The sequence below is a fragment of the Anolis sagrei genome, chromosome 1 (genome assembly GCF_037176765.1).
Source record: "Anolis sagrei isolate rAnoSag1 chromosome 1, rAnoSag1.mat, whole genome shotgun sequence".
NCBI lineage: Eukaryota > Metazoa > Chordata > Lepidosauria > Squamata > Dactyloidae > Anolis > Anolis sagrei.
In genome coordinates this window covers 10,522,230-10,544,690 of record NC_090021.1, presented here as the reverse complement: position 1 = coordinate 10,544,690, position 22,461 = coordinate 10,522,230, and the positions used below count along the sequence as shown (strand labels likewise).

Here is a 22,461-nt window from a genome sequence, read left to right as displayed (position 1 = left end):
TTAGTCACCCTCCTCTGGACACATTCCAGCTTGTCAATATCTCTCTTGAATTGTGGTGCCCAGAATTGGACACAATATTCCAGGTGTGGTCTAACCAAAGCAGAATAGAGCATGGGGAGCATGACTTCCCTAGATCTAGACACTATGCTCCTATTGATGCAGGCCAAAATCCCATTGGCTTTTTTTGCCGCTACATGACATTGTTGGCTCATGTTTAGCTTGCTGTCTATGAGGACTCCAAGATCTTTTTCGCATGTACTGCTCTCAAGCCAGGCATCGTCCCTCATTCTGTCTCTTTGCATTTCATTTTTTCCTCACAGGGCTTGTTCTCCAGACCCTTGATCATTTTAGTCATCCTCCTCTGCACAGCGTACCTGTTCGAACCTCTCCTTCAACGTTGTGTCTAGGAATTTAAGATCTTCTGGAGGGGCCCTGTTCTCAGCCCGGCCCTTGTCACAAACGAGACTGGTGGGGACGAGGGTCAGGGTTGATTAGCATTTGATGGTCTGGTAATTTTTTGGTGTGGCTTGTTAGTGCCTGGTGCAATATTTTGTTGAGAGGTGATTAGCTGTCCCTGATTATTATTTGAGAACACAGAAATGCTGGACCACTCGAACAACCACCATGTCAGACTACACAGAGAAGCCACTGAAATCCACAAGCATGTGAATAATTTCAACAAAAAGGAGGAAACCATGAAAATGAACAAAATCTGGCTACCAGTATTAAAAAAAAACTCTAAAATTACAACAGGAAACAATCAGGGACAGCTAATCATCTCTCAACAAAAGATTCCCCCAGGCACTATCAAGCCACACCAAACAACTGCCAGGCCATCAAATGCTAATAAAGGTGGTCAATTGAAACATTCACATCTACCTCCAACAGACAAGAGTCCTTTGTCCCACCCTGGTCTTTCCAGAGATATATAAACACAATTTTCATAGTTCCAACAGACCTCACTACCTCTGAGGATGCTTGCCATAGATGCAGGCAAAACGTCAGGAGAGAATGCCTCTAGAACATGGCCATATAGCCCGAAAAAAAACCTACAACAACACAGCAGCTATTGTTTGCAGGTGCAACTGGTTCTCAAGGCCTGGAAGAATGGGTTCCCCAGATGACAACACTGGGAAGGGTTGGATTGCAGAGCATGCTGGGAAATGTTGCCTAAATAAAAAAGGGGAGGCAACTATGGGAGGTGGCAAGTTGGGGAGGATCTGGAAACGTTGAAATCCCAAAATTGCAAACCCAAAAAAGGGCCCCTTGGATCCCAGCTCCCCAGGGACTCTCCTTCTCTCCCAAACCAACCAACCCCAAACTCACCCCAAATCCTTCTCTCCCAAACCCAAACAAACCAACTCCAAATCCTTCTCTCTCAAACCCAAAAAAACCAACCCCAAATCCTTCTCTCTCAAACCCAAACAAACCAACCCCAAATCCTTCTCTCTCAAACCCAAAAAAACCAACCCCAAATCCTTCTCTCTCAAACCCAAACAAACCAACCCCAAATCCTTCTCTCAAACCCAAACAAGGAAACCCCAATCTCACTCCAAATCCTTCTCTCCCAAACCCAAACAAACCAATCCCAAATCCTTCCCTCCCAAACCAACCAACCCCAAACTCACCCCAAATGCTTCTCTCCCAACCCCAAACTCACCCCAAATCCTTCTCTCCCAAACCCAAACCAACCAACCCCAATCTCACCCCAAATCCTTCTCTCCCAAACCCAAACCAACCAACCCCAAACTCACCCCAAATCCTTCTCTCCCAAACCCAAACCAACCAACCCCAAACTCACCCCAAATCCTTCTCTCCCAAACCCAAACCAACCAACCCCAAACTCACCCCAAATCCTTCTCTCCCAAACCCAAACCAACCAACCCCAAACTCACCCCAAATCCTTCTCTCCCAAACCCAAACAAGGAAACCCCAAACTCACCGCAGCTCTCCGTCCAGGGCCTGGATGACGGCGGCGAAGCTTCGGCTGGTCTGGTTGAGATACTTGTAGCAGAGGCGGAGGCTGTGGCTGAGCGAGTCCTGCAAGAAGAAGAGCGCAGGAGGAGAAGGAGAAGGAGGAGGAGAGGGCTTGGCGGCTGGAGGCGCCTCGCTCAGGAAGCGCGGCCGGGAAGGGGAGGCGGCTTGGAGGCGCACGAGGCTGCCCCCAGAGCCCAAGGAAGACCCCGGCGCCCCGTGGCTGCAACGCCCGGACCCCCTTCCTCCTCCTCGGGGCGGGGACAGGGCCAGCGAGCGCTTAAAGAAAGAGACAGCCGCCTTGGAAGCGGTGGCCATGGAGAGAAGGAGGAGCAGGGCGCGCCGTGCGTAAAAGTCGCCAGTGCGTAAAAGCGAGCAGGGCGCACGGCCAAGGCGCACGGCCAAAGTGGGCCTCCCAGGGCTGCCAAACAAGCCCAAGTCCCCGGGAAAACGGCTCCAGGGGGAAGGGGAAGCCCTGCCCCACCCCCTCGGCCCTTTCCCCGCTTCCTTAGTTCGCGAGAGAAGGGGAAAAGGCCTCCCAAACGACGCCCTCTTTTTCTGGAAAGCAACCCCTCTGCGCCCCAGCAGCAGCAGCCACTTGGACCCTCGCCTTTCCAAGGCTTTCCCAGCCTTCAAAGATGGGTCTGGGGGGCAGCCAGGGGGCGGGTCGTTGCGGACTACAACTCCCAGAACCCTCCGCCCCAAAGTGCACTACAAAGGGGGAGGTTCTTCTTCCATTAACTGCTTCTGGAAAGCTAGAATTCAACATCAACAATAGAAGGCATTCTGGGTTGTTGTAGGTTTTTCCGGGCTATATGGCCACGTCCTAGAGCAGTGGTTCTCAACCTTCCTAATGCCGTGACCCCTTAACACAGTCCCCTATGTTGTGGTGACCCCCAACCATAATATTGTTTTCGTTGCTACTTCATAACAGTCATTTTACTACTGTTATAAATCATAATGTAAATATCCAATATGCAGGATGTATTTGCATTCACTGGGCCAAACTGGGCAAAAATACCCAATACGCCCAAATGTGAATGCTAGTGGGATTGGGGGAGGATTGATTTTGTAATTTGGGAGTTGTAGTTGCTAGGATTTATAGTTTACCTATAATCAAAGAGCATTCTGAATTCCACCAACGATGTATTTGAACCAAACTTGGCACACAGAACTCCCATGACCAGCAGAAAGAAACACTGGAAGAATTTAGTGGGCATTGACCTTGAGTTTGGGAGTTGTAGTTCACCTATATCCAGAGAGCACTGTGGACTCATGCAATGATGGATCTGGACCCAACTTGGCATGAATACTCAATATGCCCACATGTGAACACTGGTGGAAAATAGACCTTGACATTTGGGAGTTGTAATTGTTGGGATTTATAGTTCACTACAATCAAAGAACATTCTGAACTCCACCAACGATAGAATTGGCTCAAACTTCCCACATGGAATCTCCATGACCAATAGAAAATACTGTGTTTTCTGTTGGTCCTTGGCGACCCCTCTGACACCCCCTCGCGACCCCCTCAGGGGTCCCGACCCCCAGGTTGAGAAACACTGTTCTAGAGGCAATTTTTCTCCTGATGTTTCGCCTGCATCTATGGCAAGCATCCTCAGAGGTAGTGAGGTCTGTTGGGACTAGGAAAAATGGGTGTATATATCTGTGGAATGACCAGGGTGGGACAAAGGACTTTTGTTTGCTGGGGCTAGCTGTGAATGTTTCAGCTGATCACCTTGATTAGCATGTGGACAATTTCAACAGAAAGGAAGAAACCATGAAAGTGAACAAAATCTGGCTACCAGTATTAAAGGACTCAAAAATCACAACAGCAAAACAACAGAGGGGAAACAAACAGGCACATAAAATTAGGTTCTTGTAGGTTTTTTCGGGCTATAGGGCCATGTTCTAGAGGCATTATCTCCTGACGTTTCGCCTGCATCTATGGCAAGCATCCTCAGAGATAGTGAGGTATATTGGAAGTAGGAAAAATGGGTTTATATATCTGTGGAATGACCAGGGTGAGACAAAGGACAAATGGCTTGCCCCACCCCAGGCATTCCACAGATATATAAACCCATGAACCCATTGTCCTAATTCCAACAAACCTCACTACCTCTGAGGATGCTTGCCATAGATGCAGGCGAAACGTCAGGAGAAATGCCTCTAGAACATGGCCATATAGCCCGAAAAAAACCCACCAGAACCTAGTGATTCCAGCCATGAAAGCCTTCGACAATACAAAGGACTTTTGTTTGCTGGGGCTAGATGTGAATGTTTCAGCTGATCGCCTTGATTAGCATGTGGACAATTTCAACAGAAAGGAAGAAACCATGAAAGTGAACAAAATCTGGGTTGTTGTAGGTTACCAGTATTAAAGGACTCAAAAATCACAACAGCAAAACAACAGAGGGGAAACAAACAGGCAAATAAAATCACTCTCAATAAGGGATTCGCCCCGGGCACTTCCAAGCCATTGAATGCTAATCAAGGTGATCAGCTGAAACATTCACATCTAGCCCCAGCAAACAAAAATCAAGGAACATGAAAGGCACTGCAGACTACTTCAACCAGAGAAGTCAGCCATAGCAGAGCACCTGATGAACCAGCCTGGACACAGCATATTATTTGAGAACACAGAAATGCTGGACCACTCCAACAACCACCATGTCAGACTACACAGAGAAGCCATTGAAATCCACAAGAGGCATGTGGACAATTTCAACAGAAAGGAGGAAACCATGAAAATGAACAAAATCTAGCTACCAGTATTAAAAAAACTCTAAAATTACAACAGCAAAACAACAGAGGGGAAACAAACAGGCACATAAAATCACTCTCAATAAGGGATTCCCCCCGGGCACTTCTAAGCCATTGAATGCTAATCAAGGTGATCAGCTGAAACATTCACATCTAGCCCCAGCAGACAAAAGTCCTTTGTCTCACTCTGGTCATTCCACAGATATATAAACCCATTTTTCCTACTTCCAACAGACCTCACTACCTCTGAGGATGCTTGCCATAGATGCAGGCGAAGCGTCAGGAGAAAAATTGCCTCCAGAACATGGCCATATAGCCCGGAAAAACCTACAACAACCCAGTGATTCCAGCCATGAAAGCCTTCGACAATACAGAAGGCATTCTGCTGATCCAGATGGCACCAAAGGGGAAGGAAAAGCTAAGATCCCAAAAGGACAGGATCCAAAAGGCTTCAGCAGGCTTTGGGCAAACGTAGGCCCTCCAGGTGTTTTGGACTTCAACTCTCACAATTCCTAACAGCCGGTAGGCTGTTAGGAATTGTGGGAGTTGAAGTCCAAAACACCTGGAGGGCCCACAGTAGACTGTTAGGCAGGGGACGGCTATTAATAATAATAAAACTTTATTTATATCCCTCCCTGTCTCACGGTAGAGACTCAGGGCGGTTTACAACAATTATCGACAAACATTCAATGCAATAAGGTACTAGACAAAAAAATAAATAACCAAAACTGCCCAAATCCCACAAATCAAATCAACATTTCCATCAATGTTGAAATAAACTATTTATGGTGTCAGAGTTCAGGGGAAAATATTACATATACGTCTTGCAATTTAACACTCAGGGACGATGCTATTAACCAATCATGGCACTCATCTGTATTTTCCACTGAAAAAACAGCTAGCCCTTCATGTTTCAAACGGCTGAATTTCATGTTTCATCATGCTTGAATTTATTTAACTTTCTAAAATATTTTATTTTTACAACATTGCACTCTTACATTTTCCCTGCATCATGTCACATTCATTCAGCTATGTTTTATACCCTGAATTTGTCATTGTTGGTGCGATGGCTGGGTGGCCATCTGTCAGGGGTGCTTTGAATGCAATATTCCTGCTTCTTAGCAGAGGGTTGAACTGGATGGTCCATGAGGTCTCTTCCAACTCTAGGATTCTATGGTTGCTCTTATATTCTGCTCTGCTGTGTTCTATTCTGTTTTATGCTGTTGTTTGTGTACTTCAGTGTGTAGTATTTTAATTACATTGATCAGGCTTGTCCCCATGTAAGTCACCCCAGGTCCCTCTGGGGAGATGGCGGCAGGGAACAAAAATAAGGTTATTATTATTATTATTATTATTATTATTATTATTATTATTATTATTATAAATCACCTTTTGCGTACATAACGGATGTACACAAAAACATATGAAGTCATGCAATTTTATGGCAACAAAGTTGGACAGAAGGGAAATCCTTTAAGCACCCTTGACTCGTGAACCACAACTACCTCTAAGCCCTATACCAGGGGTCCTCGAACTTTTTAAATAGAGGGCCAGGTCACAGTCCCTCAAACTGTTGGAGGGCCAGATTATAATTTGAAAAAAAATTAATGAATTCCCTATGCACATTACACATATCTTATTTGTAGTGCAAAAAGCACAAACAATACAATAATTAAAATGAACAATTTTAACAAATATGAACTTATTAGTATTTCAATGGGAAGTGTGGGCCTGCTTTTGGCTAATGAGATAGGACTGTTGTTGTTGTTGTTGTTGTTGTGGGATAAAGGGCTGTGTGGAAGGGCCCTAAGCAGAATTGATTCAGTATAAAGACTGCAAGGCCACAGACTAAGGCCCCTTCCACACAGCTGTATAAAATCATAGAGTTGGAAGAGCCTCCACCACACTCCAGAGCAGAGAGTTCCACTGTTGAATGGCTCTCACAGTTAGGAAGTTCTTCCTCATGTTCATAGAATCATATAGTTGGAAGAGACCTCATGGGCCATCCAGTCCAATCCCCTGCCAAGAAGCAGGAAAACAGCATTCAAAGCACCCCCGACAGATGACCATCCAGCCTGTTTAAAAGCTTCCAAAGAAGGAGCCTCCACCATACTCTGGGGCAGAGAGTTCCACAGCTGAACAGCTCTCACAGTTAAGAAGTTCTTCCTAATATTCAGATGGAATCTCCTTTCTTGTCGTTTGAAGCCATTGTTCTACGTCCTAGTGTCCAGGGCAGCAGAAAACAAACTTGCTCCCTCCTCCTTGTAACTTCCTCTCCCATATTGGCTATCATGTCTCCTCTCAGCCACACTGAACTTGATTATATGGCAGTGTGGACTCAGATAATCCAGTTCAAAGCAGATATTGTGGATTAACCGCCTTGGTTATATGGCTGTCCCTAAGAACCAAACTGAAAGGGGAGGAAAAGAGGTGGGAGCAAGGTGAAACAAAAACACATGAACTTACCTGTTCCATCTTGGGCATCACAGTCTTGTAACCTCCCATCTTGAACTTCACCAAGTTGTAGAGCTCTTCGGGGTGACCCAGCCATTTCTTCAACACCTCCATGGTCTCAGGTTGGCAAAGTTTGGGCAGGCTGGAAAAGTGAAAGCAGCAGCATGATTCAATCTGATGGGGAATAATTCCCTAAGTCATCCTTTCCCAGCAATACCAACTGCCATTCCTTTTAATCATTCTATTCTTAGAGTGCAGCTACACTGTGGAACTCATGAAGTTTGACTCCATTTGGCTTAATGCAATGAGAGTTGTAGTTTAGTGGAAGGAAAAGCTAAAGACCAGGAGCCACATGGCTTAATGCAACGAGAGTGGAAGGAAAGGCTAAAGACCAGGAGCCACATGGCTTAATGCAACGAGAGTTGTAGTTTAGCGGAAGGAAAGGCTAAAGACCAGGAGCCACATGGCTTAATGCAACGAGAGTTGTAGTTTAGCGGAAGGAAAGGCTAAAGACCAGGAGCCACATGGCTTAATGCAACGAGAGTTGTAGTTTAGCGGAAGGAAAGGCTAAAGACCAGGAGCCACCTGGCTTAATGCAACGAGAGTTGTAGTTTAGCGGAAGGAAAGGCTAAAGACCAGGAGCCACCTGGCTTAATGCAACGAGAGTTGTAGTTTAGCGGAAGGAAAGGCTAAAGACCAGGAGCCACCTGGCTTAATGCAACGAGAGTTGTAGTTTAGCGGAAGGAAATGCTAAAGACCAGGACCCACATGGCTTAATGCAACGAGAGTTGTAGTTTAGCGGAAGGAAAGGCTAAAGACCAGGAGCCACATGGCTTAATGCAACGAGAGTTGCAGTTTAGCGGAAGGAAAGGCTAAAGACCAGGGGTCCTCAAACTTTTTTAACAGAGGGCCAGGTCACAGTCCCCAAAACCGTTGGAGGGCCAAATTAGAATTTGAAAAAAGCATGAATGAATTCCTATGCACACTGCACATATCTTATTTGTAGTACAAAAAAACACTTTAAACAATGCAATAATTAAAATTCAGAACAATTTTAACAAATATAAACTTATCAGTATTTCAGTGGGAAGTGTGGGCCTGATTTTGGCTGATGTTGTGTGCTTTCAAGCCATTTCAGACTTAGGTTGACCCTGAGCAAGGGCCGGGTAAATGACCTTGGAGGGCCGTATCCGGCCCCCGGGCCTTAGTTTGAGGACCCCTGGCTTAATGCAACGAGAGTTGTAGTTTAGCGGATGGAAAGGCTAAAAACCAGGAGCCACATGGCTTAATGCAACGAGAGTTGTAGTTTAGTGGAAGGAAAGGCTAAAGACCTTTCCATTGCACTAAGCCATTGAAATTTAAAGTGGTGTCAAACTGCATTAATTAATTCTACAGTGTACGATTCTACAGATGATAGATACACTCCATCATCCCAATTATTATTGTTTGTTTTGACTATATTGTACCCCGCCTCAAGCCATTAGAAGAGGCAGGTAACAAATAAAAATCATTATTAATAGTATTAATCAGTATCAATACTTTCTGATTTTACTATACATGGTACTATACAACTAAAAGAATAACATTAAAATATTGTCTGTTTTTAATTGTGAGATGCTTTGTGTCCCAATATGCGTCCTAACAACAATAACAATAATATTTTAACAGGGTTTATGTGTAAGTTGTAGATTTTAGATTGTTTTGATTTTAATGCGTGAGCTGCTTTGTATCTCAGTCAAGAGATAAAAAGTGAGCTATTATTATTATTATTATCATTACGTATCAGAAGCAACCTGAGAAACTGCAAGTTTTCTGACAAGGAGCGACTTGAGGATTGCTGACCGAAAGGCCGGCGATTCGAATCCTGGTAGTGGGGTAAGCTCCTGTCTGTCAGCTCCAGCTTCGCATGCAGGGACATGAGAAAAGCCTCCCACAGGATGGTAACACATCCGGGCATCCCCTGGGTAACGTCCTTGCAGACGGCCAATTTTCTTACATCAGAAGTGACTTGCACATTGTTATCACTACTTAACATGTTATCTGCCACAATCAATGAGGAGAGACAATAAGGATTGCCAACATCAACAAAAACAACAAATATCTCACACCAGAGGCGACGTGCACATTATCATTACTTAACATGTTATCTGCCATAATCAACGAGGAGAGGCATTGAGAAAGGATTACCAACAACAATAAAATCAATGCAACGTTTCCCACCTCCATCAAAAGGGAGATGAAACATAAAATCACAATTGATCATAGAATCATAGAGTTGGAAGAGACCTCATGGGCCATCCAGTCCAACCCCCTGCCAAGAAGCAGGAATGTTGCATTCAAAGCACATATCAGTAATGATAACAACAATAATAATAATTTAATATGTTGTTTCGCATCGCAGGTAATGGGGAGATGAAATAAGAAATCACAATTAATAACCTAGATAAATAAAAATGTAATGTTCGTTTCTGAGATTAACATAACTCAAAAACCACTGGACAAATTGCTGCCAAATTTGGCCACAAGACACCTACTTGTGGCCATCACTCAAAAATTGATTTTGTCATTTGGGAGTTGTAGTTCTTGGGATGTATAGTTTACTTAAAATCAAACAACATTCTAAACTCCACTAACGATGGAATTGAACCAAACATGGCATACAGGACTCCCATGACAGAGAATACTAGAAGAGTTTGGTGGACATTGACCTTGAGTTCGGGAGTTGTAGTTCACCAACATCCAGAGATCACTGTGAACTTAAACAAGGATGGATCTGGACCAAACTTAGCACGAATCCCCATATGCCCAAATATGAACAAAGATGGAATATGGAGGAAATAGACCTTGACATTTGGGAATTGTAGTTACTGGGATTTATAGTTCACCTGCAATCAAAGAGCATTCTGAACCTGACAAACGAGAGAATTGGGGCAAACTTCCCACACAGAACCCCATGACCAACAGAAAATACTTAAAGCCATCAAATCCAACTCCCTTCACCAGGGCAAGAAAACCTAATCAAAGCACTCCTGACAAAGAGCCATCCAGTCATAGATATGGATAGATATAAATGATTCACACACGAAGAGAGATATAGTATCATAGATTTGAAAGGGAACCCTAAAGAAGGACAATTATATGCTGCATGTTCCAGAGTGGGCAAACCAGACACTCTCCACATCAACACTGGCAAAGAAACAGAAAGAAATACTGTTTACCCACAAGCATAAAGAAATTACATATATTAGAAACCAACACTTTCTCATTACTTTATTTTCTACATCACCAGAATGGGCCACAGCAACGTGTGGCAGGGGATGGTTAGTCTATATAAATAAAAATGTAATGTTCATTTGTGAGATTAAAATAACACAAAAACCACTGGACAAATTATTATTATTATTATTATTATTATTATTATTATTATTATTAACTTTATTTGTACCCCGCTAGCATCTCCCGAAGGACTCGATGCGGCTTACACAGGCCGAAGCCTCAAAACACAATACAGTAGAAACAACACAACAATACAAAGCAAATCAAAACAATAAGCAAAATAACGACAATGGCGATACATCAAGACATTATTAAAAACTGGTTCGGCCGGCGCAATGGGGTACAAGGGTTAAAAGTGCTGAAATGGTAGGAGGCACGTCGGATTAAAAGTGCGGTGTGCAGCAGCGATTAGTTATGTTAAGGTGCTACTAGGACTTGGGTGGGAATTCCTAGTCTGAAAAGGCACAACGGAACAGCCAAGTTTTTAAATTCCTTCTGAAGACAGCTAGAGTAGGGGCCTGTCGGAGATCTTTTGGAAGGGCGTTCCAGAGTCGGGGGGCCGCTACAGAGAAGGCCCTGTCCCGTGTCCCCACCAAACGCGCTTGCGATGTAGGTGGGATCACGAGCAGGGCCTCCCCAGATGACCGGAGCGAGCGTGTGGGTTCGTAGATGGTAATGCGGTCACGCAGGTAGGGTGGTCCCAAACCGTTCAGGGCTTTGTAGGTGAGCACCTGCACCTTGAATTGGGCCCGGAAAATAAATGGCAGCCAGTGGAGCTCCTTGAACAGGAGGGTTGACCTCTCTTGATAATGAGCCCCGGTTAGCATCCTGGCTGCTGCCCGCTGGACCAATTGAAGTTTCCGAGCCGTCTTCAAGGGCAGCCCCACGTAGAGCGCATTGCAGTAGTCCATTCTAGAGGTGACCAAGGCGTGGACCACCCCGGCCAGATCAGCCTTCACGAGGTATGGTCGCAGTTGGCGCACAAGTCTGAGTTGCGCAAAGGCCCTCCCGGATACCGCCGACACCTGAGCCTCAAGTGTAAGCGAAGAATGCAAGAGGACACCCAAACTGCGGACCTGTGGCTTTAGGGGGAGTGTAACCCCGTCCAACACAGGTGACCACCCTATACCCCGATCCGGTTTACGATCGACCAGGAGGACCTCTGTCTTATCTAATTGACACCAAATTTGGACACAAGACACCTATCAAGGAATCAAGTGACCATCACTCATTAAAACAACAAATACTCATAGAATCATAGAATCAAAGAGTTGGAAGAGACCTCATGGGCCATCCAGTCCAACCCCCTGCCAAGAAGCAGGAATATTGCATTCAAATCACCCCTGACAGATGGCCATCCAGCCTCTGTTTAAAAGCTTCCAAAGAAGGAGCCTCCACCACACTCCGGGGCAGAGAGTTCCACTGCTGAACGGCTCTCACAGTCAGGAAGTTCTTTCTAATGTTCAAATGGAATCTCCTCTCTTGTAGTTTGAAACCATTGTTTCGTGTCCTAGTCTCCAAGGAAGCAGAAAACAAGCTTGCTCCCTCCTCCCTGTGGCTTCCTCTCACATATTTATACATGGCTATCATATCTCCTCTCAGCCTTCTCTTCTCTTCTCCTTAAGCCGCTCCTCATAGGGCTTGTTCTCCAGACCCTCAGTAGAAAGAACTTAAACCTCCAAAAAGACATTACAGCGCATACACAAAAACAACTCCCTGGCACCACCATCCTCCATTTTTACTTGAGCTAAGCGTGAATGTTGCAATTGCCCACCTGGATTACCTTTGAATAGCCTTGCACCTTAAAAGCCTGGCTTCTACCTGCCAGAAGGAAATATTTGGTGGGAGGAGTTCCCTAGCCCACATTGCTCCATGTCTGGAAATCTGTTTTTTTTTTTAGGGCCACAGCAACACATGGCAGGTACAGCTAGTAATTTAATATATTATTTCCCATCCCCAGTAATGGGGAAATGATAAAAATCAATTATTATTATTATTTCATTGAAGCAGAGGGCATTGTATTAAAATGTAACATATACAATCATTGTAAACATATCAACATATATACAATCCAGTTTTGAAAGAAGTTTAAAAGTACATAGACAATTGAACCATATTAAAAACAACCAGTACACCATCTAAAATTCATAATATAGTATCATTAAATATGATTTTGCATGTTATACCTATTCACATAATCCTCCCCCTGTCTTATTTACCCCCTTTTGCCAATTCAAGTTCCTAGTCCCCAATGAGGAGGGCCAACATTACCTGCAACCAGTACATAGGCAATTGATCCATATTAAAAACATCTAAAATTCAGAATATAGTATCATTTCATATGATTTTGCATGTTATACCTGTTCACATAATCCTCCCCCTGTCTTTATTTCCTCCCTTTTGCCAATTCAAGTTCCTAGTCCCCAATGAGGAGGGTCAACCTTACCTGCAGCCTCCCTCTCCAGATGCTCAGCCCATCTAAGACATCCTCCCCTTTCATCTTCTCCCTGTCAACCCACGTCACCTAGCAGCAGCCAATGGGAGGCCGGCGCGCCATGCACGCCACGCTGATAGGCGGGCCTCGGCGGCCGCGCGGTACTCGCACCAGGAAGAGGGCGGCCAATCAGGTTCCAACTGGGCTGGTGTGACGGGCCCTCGGTGCCCCGCGATTGGCTGGTGGGAGCCCGGGAGGCGGAGTCAGAGGACCCAGCAGGGAACAAGTCGCCGGGTTTCTTAAAGGGGCCGAGCACCTTTGGGTGCCATTGTTTGCAAACGTCTCTTCGTTTTCTGGGTTTCAGCCTCACAATTGCAAGAATTGCAATTCACATGTGGATTGCTGCAGAACGGTTTCTGCTTCTGCATATAGTAAAATAATTGCATATCTAGCTATCTATATAATATTGTAATATAATATTATTGTAATATAATATTATAATACTGTTAGTATTATATAATATATTATATTATATCATAACTTGTTCAATATTATTGGAACATAATAATAGTAATATATATAATATTGATAATGTTGTAATATATTTTGTAATATATGGTATAATACAATATATAATATAATACTAACAGTATAACATACTGGTGTTATATGTATTGTGGTAATATATATATATATATCTTCTGCTTACAGCAAAATATCTGCATATCTAGCTATCTATATAATAGAATAATAGAATCAAAGAATCAAAGAGTTGGAAGAGACCTCATGGGCCATCCAGTCCAACCCCATTCTGCCAAGAAGCACCCCTGACAGATGGCCATCCAGCCTCTGTTTAAAAGCTTCCAAAGAAGGAGCCTCCACCACACTCAGGGGCAGAGAGTTCCACTGCTAAACGCCTCTCACAGTCAGGGAGTTCTTCCTCATGTTCAGATGGAATCTCCTCTCTTGTAGTTTGAAGCTATTGTTCCCTTGCGTCCTAGTCTCCAAGGAAGCAGAAAACAAGCTTGCTCCCTCCTCCCTGTGGCTTCCTCTCACATATTTATACATGGCTATCATATCTCCTCTCAGCCTTCTCTTCTTCGGGCTAAACATGCCCAGCTCCTTAAGCTGCTCCTCATAGGGCTTGTTCTCCAGACCCTTGGTCATTTTAGTCACCCTCCTCTGAACACATTCCAGCTTGTCAATATCTCTCTTGAATTGTGGTGCCCAGAATTGGACACAATATTCCAGGTGTGGTCTAACCAAAACAGAATAGAGGGGTAGCATGACTTCCCTAGATCTAGACACTAGGCTCCTCTTGATGCAGGCCAAAATCCCATTGGCTTTTTTTGCCGCCACATCACATTGTTGGCTCATGTTTAACTTGTTGTCCACGAGGACTCCAAGATCTTTTTCACACGTACTGCTCTCGAGCCAGGCATCCCCCATTCTGTATCTTTGCATTTCGTTTTTCCTGCTAAAGTGGAGTATCTTGCATTTGTCACTGTTGAACTTCATTTTGTTAGTTTTGGCCCATCTCTCTAATCTGTCAAGATCGTTTTGAATCCTGCTTCTGTCCTCTGGAGTATTGGCTATCCCTCCCAATTTGGTGTCGTCTGCAAACTTGATGATCATGCCTTCTAGCCCTTCATCATTCTAAGTCATTAGTAAAGATGTTGAACAGGACCAGGCCCAGGACGGAACCCTGCATTTTATCACAATATGGTGGTATAGTACTGTGCTGTCGTGCACTGGGCCTATGACAATGTCTGTTTACAGGACGTACTTTCTGTATGCCCAACGGTATGCCGGGGTGCCTCAGCGAAAGGGTCCCTTAGGTTTCCCAAAACAAAGTTCTGTAGAGGCTCAAAGTAAGTCCAACAAAGTTCTTTATTAAGGCTTAAATCTTCGAACAAATGCATAAAATGCCATATAATTACAAATGCATAAAATGCCATTTGCAGCAACCATAATAAAACCATTCAAAGTGCTGGCTTTGGCCTTTAAAGCCCTATACAGTTCTGCCCCAGCTTACTTGTCCAAACATAACTCCCTCTATGATCCACCTCAGAGCTTAAGATCGTCACGTGGGGCCCTGCTCTCGATCCCGCCACCCTCGCAAGCGCAATTGGCAGGGACGAGAGACAGGGCCTTCTTGGTGGTGGCCCCCCCATCTGTGAAAACACTCCTCAGTGAAATCAAGTTGGCCCCCTCTCTCCTATCCTTTAGAAAAAAAAGCTCAAATCATCGCTGGGGGACCAAGGATTTGGGAAGCAGGAAATAACTCATCGCAATAATTCATGAGAATTGACAATGGACAGGTCTCGGACTGGGACTATGGACGCTGAGCTGGATTTGGACTTGGTTGTGTTTAGAGGAATAGATTTATCTCACTTCCTGTTGTCCCACCCCTGTTGTTACATTCATCTAACCAAGCATTATTCTGAGTTCCATAAGAAAAGTTACAACTTGCAACCACACGCTTTGTGCTCAATAAACTTGTTAACTTTTGTTATGGAACTCAGAATAATGCTTGGTTAGATGAATGTTACACTCTTTCAGGTTATACAGTATCTTCTTGACATAGAGCACTTGCTTCGGACAAAGTATCAATACAGGGATATTTCCCTTATTTGATCCTTCCTAGATCAAATTCTAAATAAGCTATTCTTTAGCCTCTCCTTGGACTAAAGAATTCCGGCTATGTTTCGCCCTTTCGGCTACCCTAGCCAGAGAAACTTTCAATAGCCAGACCCGGCTTTCCAAAGCCTCGAAACTTTGCTTCAGAAGTCACTCAGCCACCTTTTCCTTTCCTTCTCTCTCAACTCCTCACTCTAACTCCTCACTGCTAAACCCTAACTCCTCACTCCTCGGAACCTAAAACCTAACTCTGACTGTTCACCCCTCTGAACCTAAACTCTAACTCTGACTGAACTTAAACTGTCGTTTTTCAAACTCTCCCCTCTAAGCTCCTCCCACTTCTCTGCAGCATCGTCTCCATGGTAACGCACTCCTCTCAGCTAGGCCGCTCCAGCATTAGTGCAACCAATCCAAACACAAATAGTTAAAATCATACAATTTATAATCAACTTCTGTACAAGCATAGTGTCTAGATCTAAGGAAGTAATGCTACCTCTCTATTCTGCTTTGGTTAGACCACATCTGGAATATTGTGTCCAATTGTGGGCACCACAATTCAAGAGAGATATTGACAAGCTGGAATGTGTCCAGAGGAGGGCGACTAAAATGATCAAGGGTCTGGAGAACAAGCCCTATGAGGAGCGGCTTAGGGAACTGGACATGTTTAGCCTGAAGAAGAGAAGGCTGAGAGGAGATATGATAGCCATGTATAAATATGTGAGAGGAAGCCAAAAGGAAGAGGGAGCAAGCTTGTTTTCTGCTTCCTTGGAGACTAGGACGTGGAACCATGGCTTCAAACTACAAGAGAGGAGATTCCATCTGAACATTAGGAAGAACTTCCTGACTGTGAGAGCCGTTCAGCAGTGGAACTCTCTGCCCCGGAGTGTGGTGGAGGCTCCTTCTTTGGAAGCTTTTAAGCAGAGGCTGGATGGCCATTTGTCAGGGGTGATTTGAATGCAATATTCCTGCTTCTTGGCAGGGGGTTGGACTGGATGGCCCATGAGGTCTCTTCCAACTCTTTGATTCTATGATTCTATGATTTTAAGCCCCTTCAAACCAGTCCTTTGGCATCAAGAGGAGTTCTTTGTGCCTTCAATATAGGTCATTGGACTGGGGTTGTGAATATTCTGACTTCATAGGCATTGAGATACAGGGAACTTGGAAAGCTTCTCAGCTGGAAAACTCCTTGGACCCAAGACTCCAGAGACTGTAATAGAATCATAGAATCATAGAATCATAGAGTTGGAAGAGACCTCATGGGCCATCCAGTCCAACCCCCTGCCAAGAAGCAGGAATATTGCATTCAAATCACCCCTGACAAATGGCCATCCAGCCTCTGCTTAAAAGCTTCCAAAGAAGGAGCCTCCACCACACTCCGGGGCAGAGAGTTCCACTGCTGAACGGCTCTCACAGTCAGGAAGTTCTTCCTAATGTTCAGATGGAATCTCCTCTCTTGTAGTTTGAAGCCATTGTTCCGCGTCCTAGTCTCCAAGGAAGCAGAAAACAAGCTTGCTCCCTCCTCCCTGTGGCTTCCTCTCACATATTTATACATGGCTATCATATCTCCTCTCAGCCTTCTCTTCTTCAGGCTAAACATGCCCAGTTCCCTAAGCCGCTCCTCATAGGGCTTGTTCTCCAGACCCTTGATCATTTTAGTCGCCCTCCTCTGGACACTTTCCAGCTTGTCAACATCTCTCTTGAATTGTGGTGCCCAGAATTGGACACAATATTCCAGATGTGGTCTAACCAAAGCAGAATAGAGGGGCAGCATTACTTCCCTAGATCTAGACACTATGCTTCTATTGATGCAGGCCAAAATCCCATTGGCTTTTTTTGCCGCCACATCACATTGTTGGCTCATGTTTAACTTGTTGTCCACGAGGACTCCAAGATCTTTTTCACACGTACTGCTCTCGAGCCAGGCGTCCCCCATTCTGTATCTTTGCATTTCATTTTTTCTGCCAAAGTGGAGTATCTTGCATTTGTCACTGTTGAACTTCATTTTGTTAGTTTTGGCCCATCTCTCTAATCTGTCAAGATCGTTCTTTACCCCCTTTTTGAAACATCAAGTTTAATGCCTCAGAAAGATAACTCCTTGTGAACAATAAAGCCTATTTCGAGTTATCTATAGTGTCTTGATCCTTGAGAGTTTCAATTCTCTAAAGGAAGGCAAGAAGCAATCCCCTGAGGAAAAGATGTCATGTCCACGTTTCTCTCACTAAGAACTATAGCCCCCAGGCAGTGACGGCATAGAGAGTAAGGGGAAATCCTGCCTTTCCCAGTCAGCTCATGCAAAAAAACTTGTGTATTGCAGCCTTTCATAGCTTACCTGTTCTTCCTTGTCAATCACTTTTCTCCTCTTGGCTCCACTCTGCAGAGGAAGATGGCCTAGAGCTGTGTCGATCGACAAGGCAGAAATCAATGCGCCTCTCTTGAGTTATAAATCTCCAAAACTTCTCATAAGATCATTCAGACTATCAGCAGCTCGTCGTTGGCTGAACAGAGTGAGAAGCGTAGCAAGTTTGCGTTGTTACAAAAGGGTGCCCATCTGAATGTTTGGCCTTTTATCTTGGCATCAAGGCAAGCTCATGATATCGCAAACACCAGGTGTCTAAAGCCGAGCCAACTATGCAAAACAGCAACCCTACCTGCAGCTTTCCATGGTTATTACATCGTCTTGGTTTCAAGCTTGCAACATCTAAAGAGATACTATTCTTGTGTGCCCATTTTATCAGTGCCACTGATTTCAATTTTTAAAAAGTTCTAATTCACAAGGTGCAACAAAAGATTATTTGTTTCCCGCGTAACCACCTTGTGAAATTAATCACAGAGGTTCTTATTTCGGGAATGAGCGAGTTAGTAAGAAAATACATGGGAATTAAAGAATGGGCAATTTAAGGAATCTGTGCCAGGAGATTTGATTCTTTTTCTTGCACTGTTAGTTTGCATGAATCTATTCAAGCTATGCTTTTTTTGCAATTGGGTAGTTTTCCCTAGGTTGCAATCATAGGGCCAACAACCTATCAATCATAATTAGAGCCTTTAGACCTGCCCCTTTCCTCAGGTTTGGAGGGAAAGGGGGACTTTTAGTTCAGTCTCACAGTTTGGAGCCACACAGTAGGGCTTCTTACAGCTCTGCTGGGGTCAAAGCTATAGATCAACAGTCAGCCTTTGCTGGGGAAAAAGGAAAACCTCTACAGCTTTGCTGGGGAGTAAAGTTACAGTTCCACAGCTTTGCTAGAGGAATACAGCCAGCTTTTTCTGGGCAAAGTTACAGTTCCACAGCCTTCGTGGAGAAACTAAAAGGACACCAGCTTGGCAGATCTGCAGCAACCATTGCTGAAGTGGTAAGGGACCACTAGGACTATCCATAATGCAGTTTGGAGCCGGGAGTTGGCGCCTCACGCCAGCAGGATTAAGAAAGATTGCCCAAGGAGGGGTCAGAAGGTTTCCCTAAAGAAGATAGGAACAGTTTATTAAGCAGTTGCCTGTCCCTTGTCGGCAGATCGAGAAAGCTACCAGTTTTTCAAGATGATATGGCATTTTATTCATTTTTTCGAAGATTTAAGTCTTAATAAAGAACTTTGTTGGACTTACTTTGAGCCTCAACAGAACTTTATTTTGGGAAACCTAAGGGACCCTTTAACTGAGGCACCCCGGCGTCCCGTTGGGCATACAGAAAGCACGTCCTATAAACAGACAGTGTCACAGGCCCAGCGCGTGACAGCACAGAATCTATATTATTATAGGAGCCCCCGGTGGTGCAGCGGGTTAAAGCGCTGAACTTGCTGGTCAAAAGGTTGGCAGTTCAAATTCGTGGAGTGGGATGAGTTCTACCTGATAGCCTTAGCTTCTGCCAACCTATAGGTATCACTTTGGAGGGACATGTATTATATGCGTGTGTATAAATGGAAGTCTCTGGAGCTCCACTCTTCTCTCCTCCCTCCTTCTCCCAAGGCTTTAAGGCAGTTTAAAAAACCTGAAATGGACGTCTCTGGAACTTGGATCTTCCCCTCTTCCTCCAAAAAACTCCATAACTTCCTTAAAGCATCAGAAGAAGAAGGGAGGAGAGAAGAGTGGAACTTCAGAAACCTCAGTTTTGTAGTTTTTGAACTGCCTTGCTTTCCAAGAGAAAAGAAGGAAGGGAAAATTAGCACCAAACGGGGCTGCGACTGTTCTGTGAGGAAAACAGAAATGCTAATTTTGGCACCAAATAAATGGGGATGCGATTTGTATGTGGTGGTGACTACTATGTGATGAAATACAGTGTATATAGATAAGTTTAGAAATGTGTGTCTGTATATGTTCATGACTGAAGCCCTGAAATTTTTCAGGTTAAAAAAAGCCTGTTTAACTCATGAGTTTTAACTGGTTAACCAAATCCCCACGGTAAATTTATGAGAAGCAAAAATTAAATGAGTCCCTCCAGAACTGCAAGCACTATCTCAAGCAAATTTTGCCAATTTATTCACAGTCATTACTTGTAGAATAGCTGATATAGTGGAAGCAACCAAGTTGGCCCACTCAGGGATTTGAAACTCACCATGAAAGAGACAAGAAATTTGATTTAATTAATTATATCAAATATAGAATGAATCATACTATTTATTTTGTCTTATGGAACTACTTCTCATGATTCACAAAAAAAAAAAAAATTCACCCCCCCCCCCTCCAATTTTTTATTATTATTATTTGGTTACAGGCTTGTATATATTGGTTACAATATATACAAGCTTGTAGCCAATATATATATACAATATAATAATGTGTGTGTGTGTGTGTATACACACACACACACACACACACATTATTATATTGTAACCAGCAGCAAGGAGAAACAGGTAATAAATCTGATATATATCACACACAAACACATTATTATGCTTATATGCAGATATCACTGTCTATATAAATGTATGTGCAATAGCTCATATAAAGTGAAATATTGAGTAGATGTGTGTGTGTGTGTATACTTTACTTACTTAGGTGATCCCTCGTTGGAGGAGCAGGATAGTCTTCCAGGATCAGTATTCTTGTGGGTCCGTAGGTGGCTGTGGAGCCCTATTCTTGATCTGCATCTTCTTCCGCAGTGAGGGCATTGGTTTCCAGGTAGAAGGCACTCTTGGTCGGGGTTGGCTTGACGCACCTTCCTCTTGGCACGTTTCTCTCTTTTCACCCTCCATTCGTGCCTCTTCAGTTTCTGCAGCACTGCTAGTCACAGCTGACCTCCAGCTGGAGCACTCAAGGGCCAGGGCTTCCCAGTTCTTGGTGTTTATGCCAGAGTTTTTAAGGTTGGCTTTGAGCCCATCTTTAAATCTCTTTTCCTGCCTACCTACATTCATAGAATCATAGAATCAAAGAGTTGGAAGAGACCTCATGGGCCATCCAGTCCAACCCCCTGCCAAGAAGCAGGAATATTGCATTCAAATCACCCCTGACAAATGGCCATCCAGCCTCTGCTTAAAAGCTTCCAAAGAAGGAGCCTCCACCACACTCCGGGGCAGAGAGTTCCACTGCTGAACGGCTCTCACAGTCAGGAAGTTCTTCCTAATGTTCAGATGGAATCTCCTCTCTTGTAGTTTGAAGCCATTGTTCCGCGTCCTAGTCTCCAAGGAAGCAGAAAACAAGCTTGCTCCCTCCTCCCTGTGGCTTCCTCTCACATATTTATACATGGCTATCATATCTCCTCTCAGCCTTCTCTTCTTCAGGCTAAACATGCCCAGTTCCCTAAGCCGCTCCTCATAGGGCTTGTTCTCCAGACCCTTGATCATTTTAGTCGCCCTCCTCTGGACACATTCCAGCTTATCAATATCTCTCTTGAATTGTGGTGCCCAGAATTGGACACAGTATTCCAGATGTGGTCTAACCAAAGCAGAATAGAGGGGTAGCATTACTTCCTTAGATCTAGACACTATGCTCCTATTGATGCAGGCCAAAATCCCATTGGCTTTTTTTGCTGCCACATCACATTGTTGGCTCATGTTTAACTTGTTGTCCATGAGGACTCCAAGATCTTTTTCACACGTACTGCTCTCGAGCCAGGCGTCCCCCATTCTGTATCTTTGCATTTCATTTTTTCTGCCAAAGTGGAGTATCTTGCATTTGTCACTGTTGAACTTCATTTTGTTAGTTTTGGCCCATCTCTCTAATCTGTCAAGATCGTTTTGAATTCTGCTCCTGTCCTCTGGACTATTGGCTATCCCTCCCAATTTGGTGTCATCTGCAAACTTGATGATCATGCCTTCTAGCCCTTCATCTAAGTCATTAATAAAGATGTTGAACAGGACCGGGCCCAGGACGGAGCCCTGCGGCACTCCGCTCGTCACTTCTTTCCAAGATGAAGAGGAAGCATTAGTGAGCACTCTCTGTGTTCGTCCACTTAACCAATGACAGATCCACCTCACCGTAGTTTTGCCTAGCCCACATTGGACTAGTTTCCTTGCCAGAAGGTCATGGGGGACCTTGTCGAAGGCCTTACTGAAATCCAGGTACGCTACATCCACGGCATTCCCCGCATCTACCCAGCTTGTAGCTCTATCGAAGAAAGAGATCAGATTAGTCTGGCATGACTTGTTTTTGATAAATCCATGTTGACTATTAGCGATGACTGCATTTGTTTCTAAGTGTTTGCAGACCGCTTCCTTAACAATCTTTTCCAGAATCTTGCCCGGTATCGACGTGAGGCTGACCGGACGGTAGTTGTTTGGGTCGTCCTTTTTTCCCTTCTTGAAGATTGGGACCACATTGGCCCTCCTCCAATCTGCTGGAACTTCTCCCGTTCTCCAAGAACTCTCAAAGATGGTTGCCAATGGTTCCGAAATGACTTCCGCTAGTTCCTTCAATACTCTGGGGTGTAGTTGATCTGGCCCTGGGGACTTGAACTCATTAAGAGCGGCCAGGTATTCCTGGACGACTTCTTT

The 22,461-nt window shown here is 44.3% G+C and overlaps 1 protein-coding gene across 4 annotated transcripts in view; it reads right to left on the bottom strand.

The window, feature by feature from the left end:
- LOC132761613 (squalene synthase-like) overlaps positions 1-18,042 on the bottom strand; it is a 38,096-nt gene extending 20,054 nt beyond the window's left edge. Inside the window, exons 1-3 of one of the 4 annotated variants that reach the window (XM_060754640.2) lie at positions 17,871-18,042; positions 7,204-7,333; positions 1,943-2,040 (exon numbers count right to left, since the gene is read on the bottom strand). In XM_060754640.2, the coding sequence (XP_060610623.2) occupies positions 1,943-2,040; positions 7,204-7,305 (200 nt within the window). In that variant the 5' untranslated portion in view covers positions 7,306-7,333; positions 17,871-18,042. Of the gene's footprint in view, positions 1-1,942; positions 2,792-7,203; positions 7,334-12,827; positions 12,880-12,913; positions 13,010-17,870 lie in introns of those variants that run through there. The other 3 variants (XM_067462748.1, XM_067462749.1, XM_060754637.2) reach the window with 3 other exon arrangements.
- Positions 18,043-22,461: the final 4,419 nt, after the last annotated feature.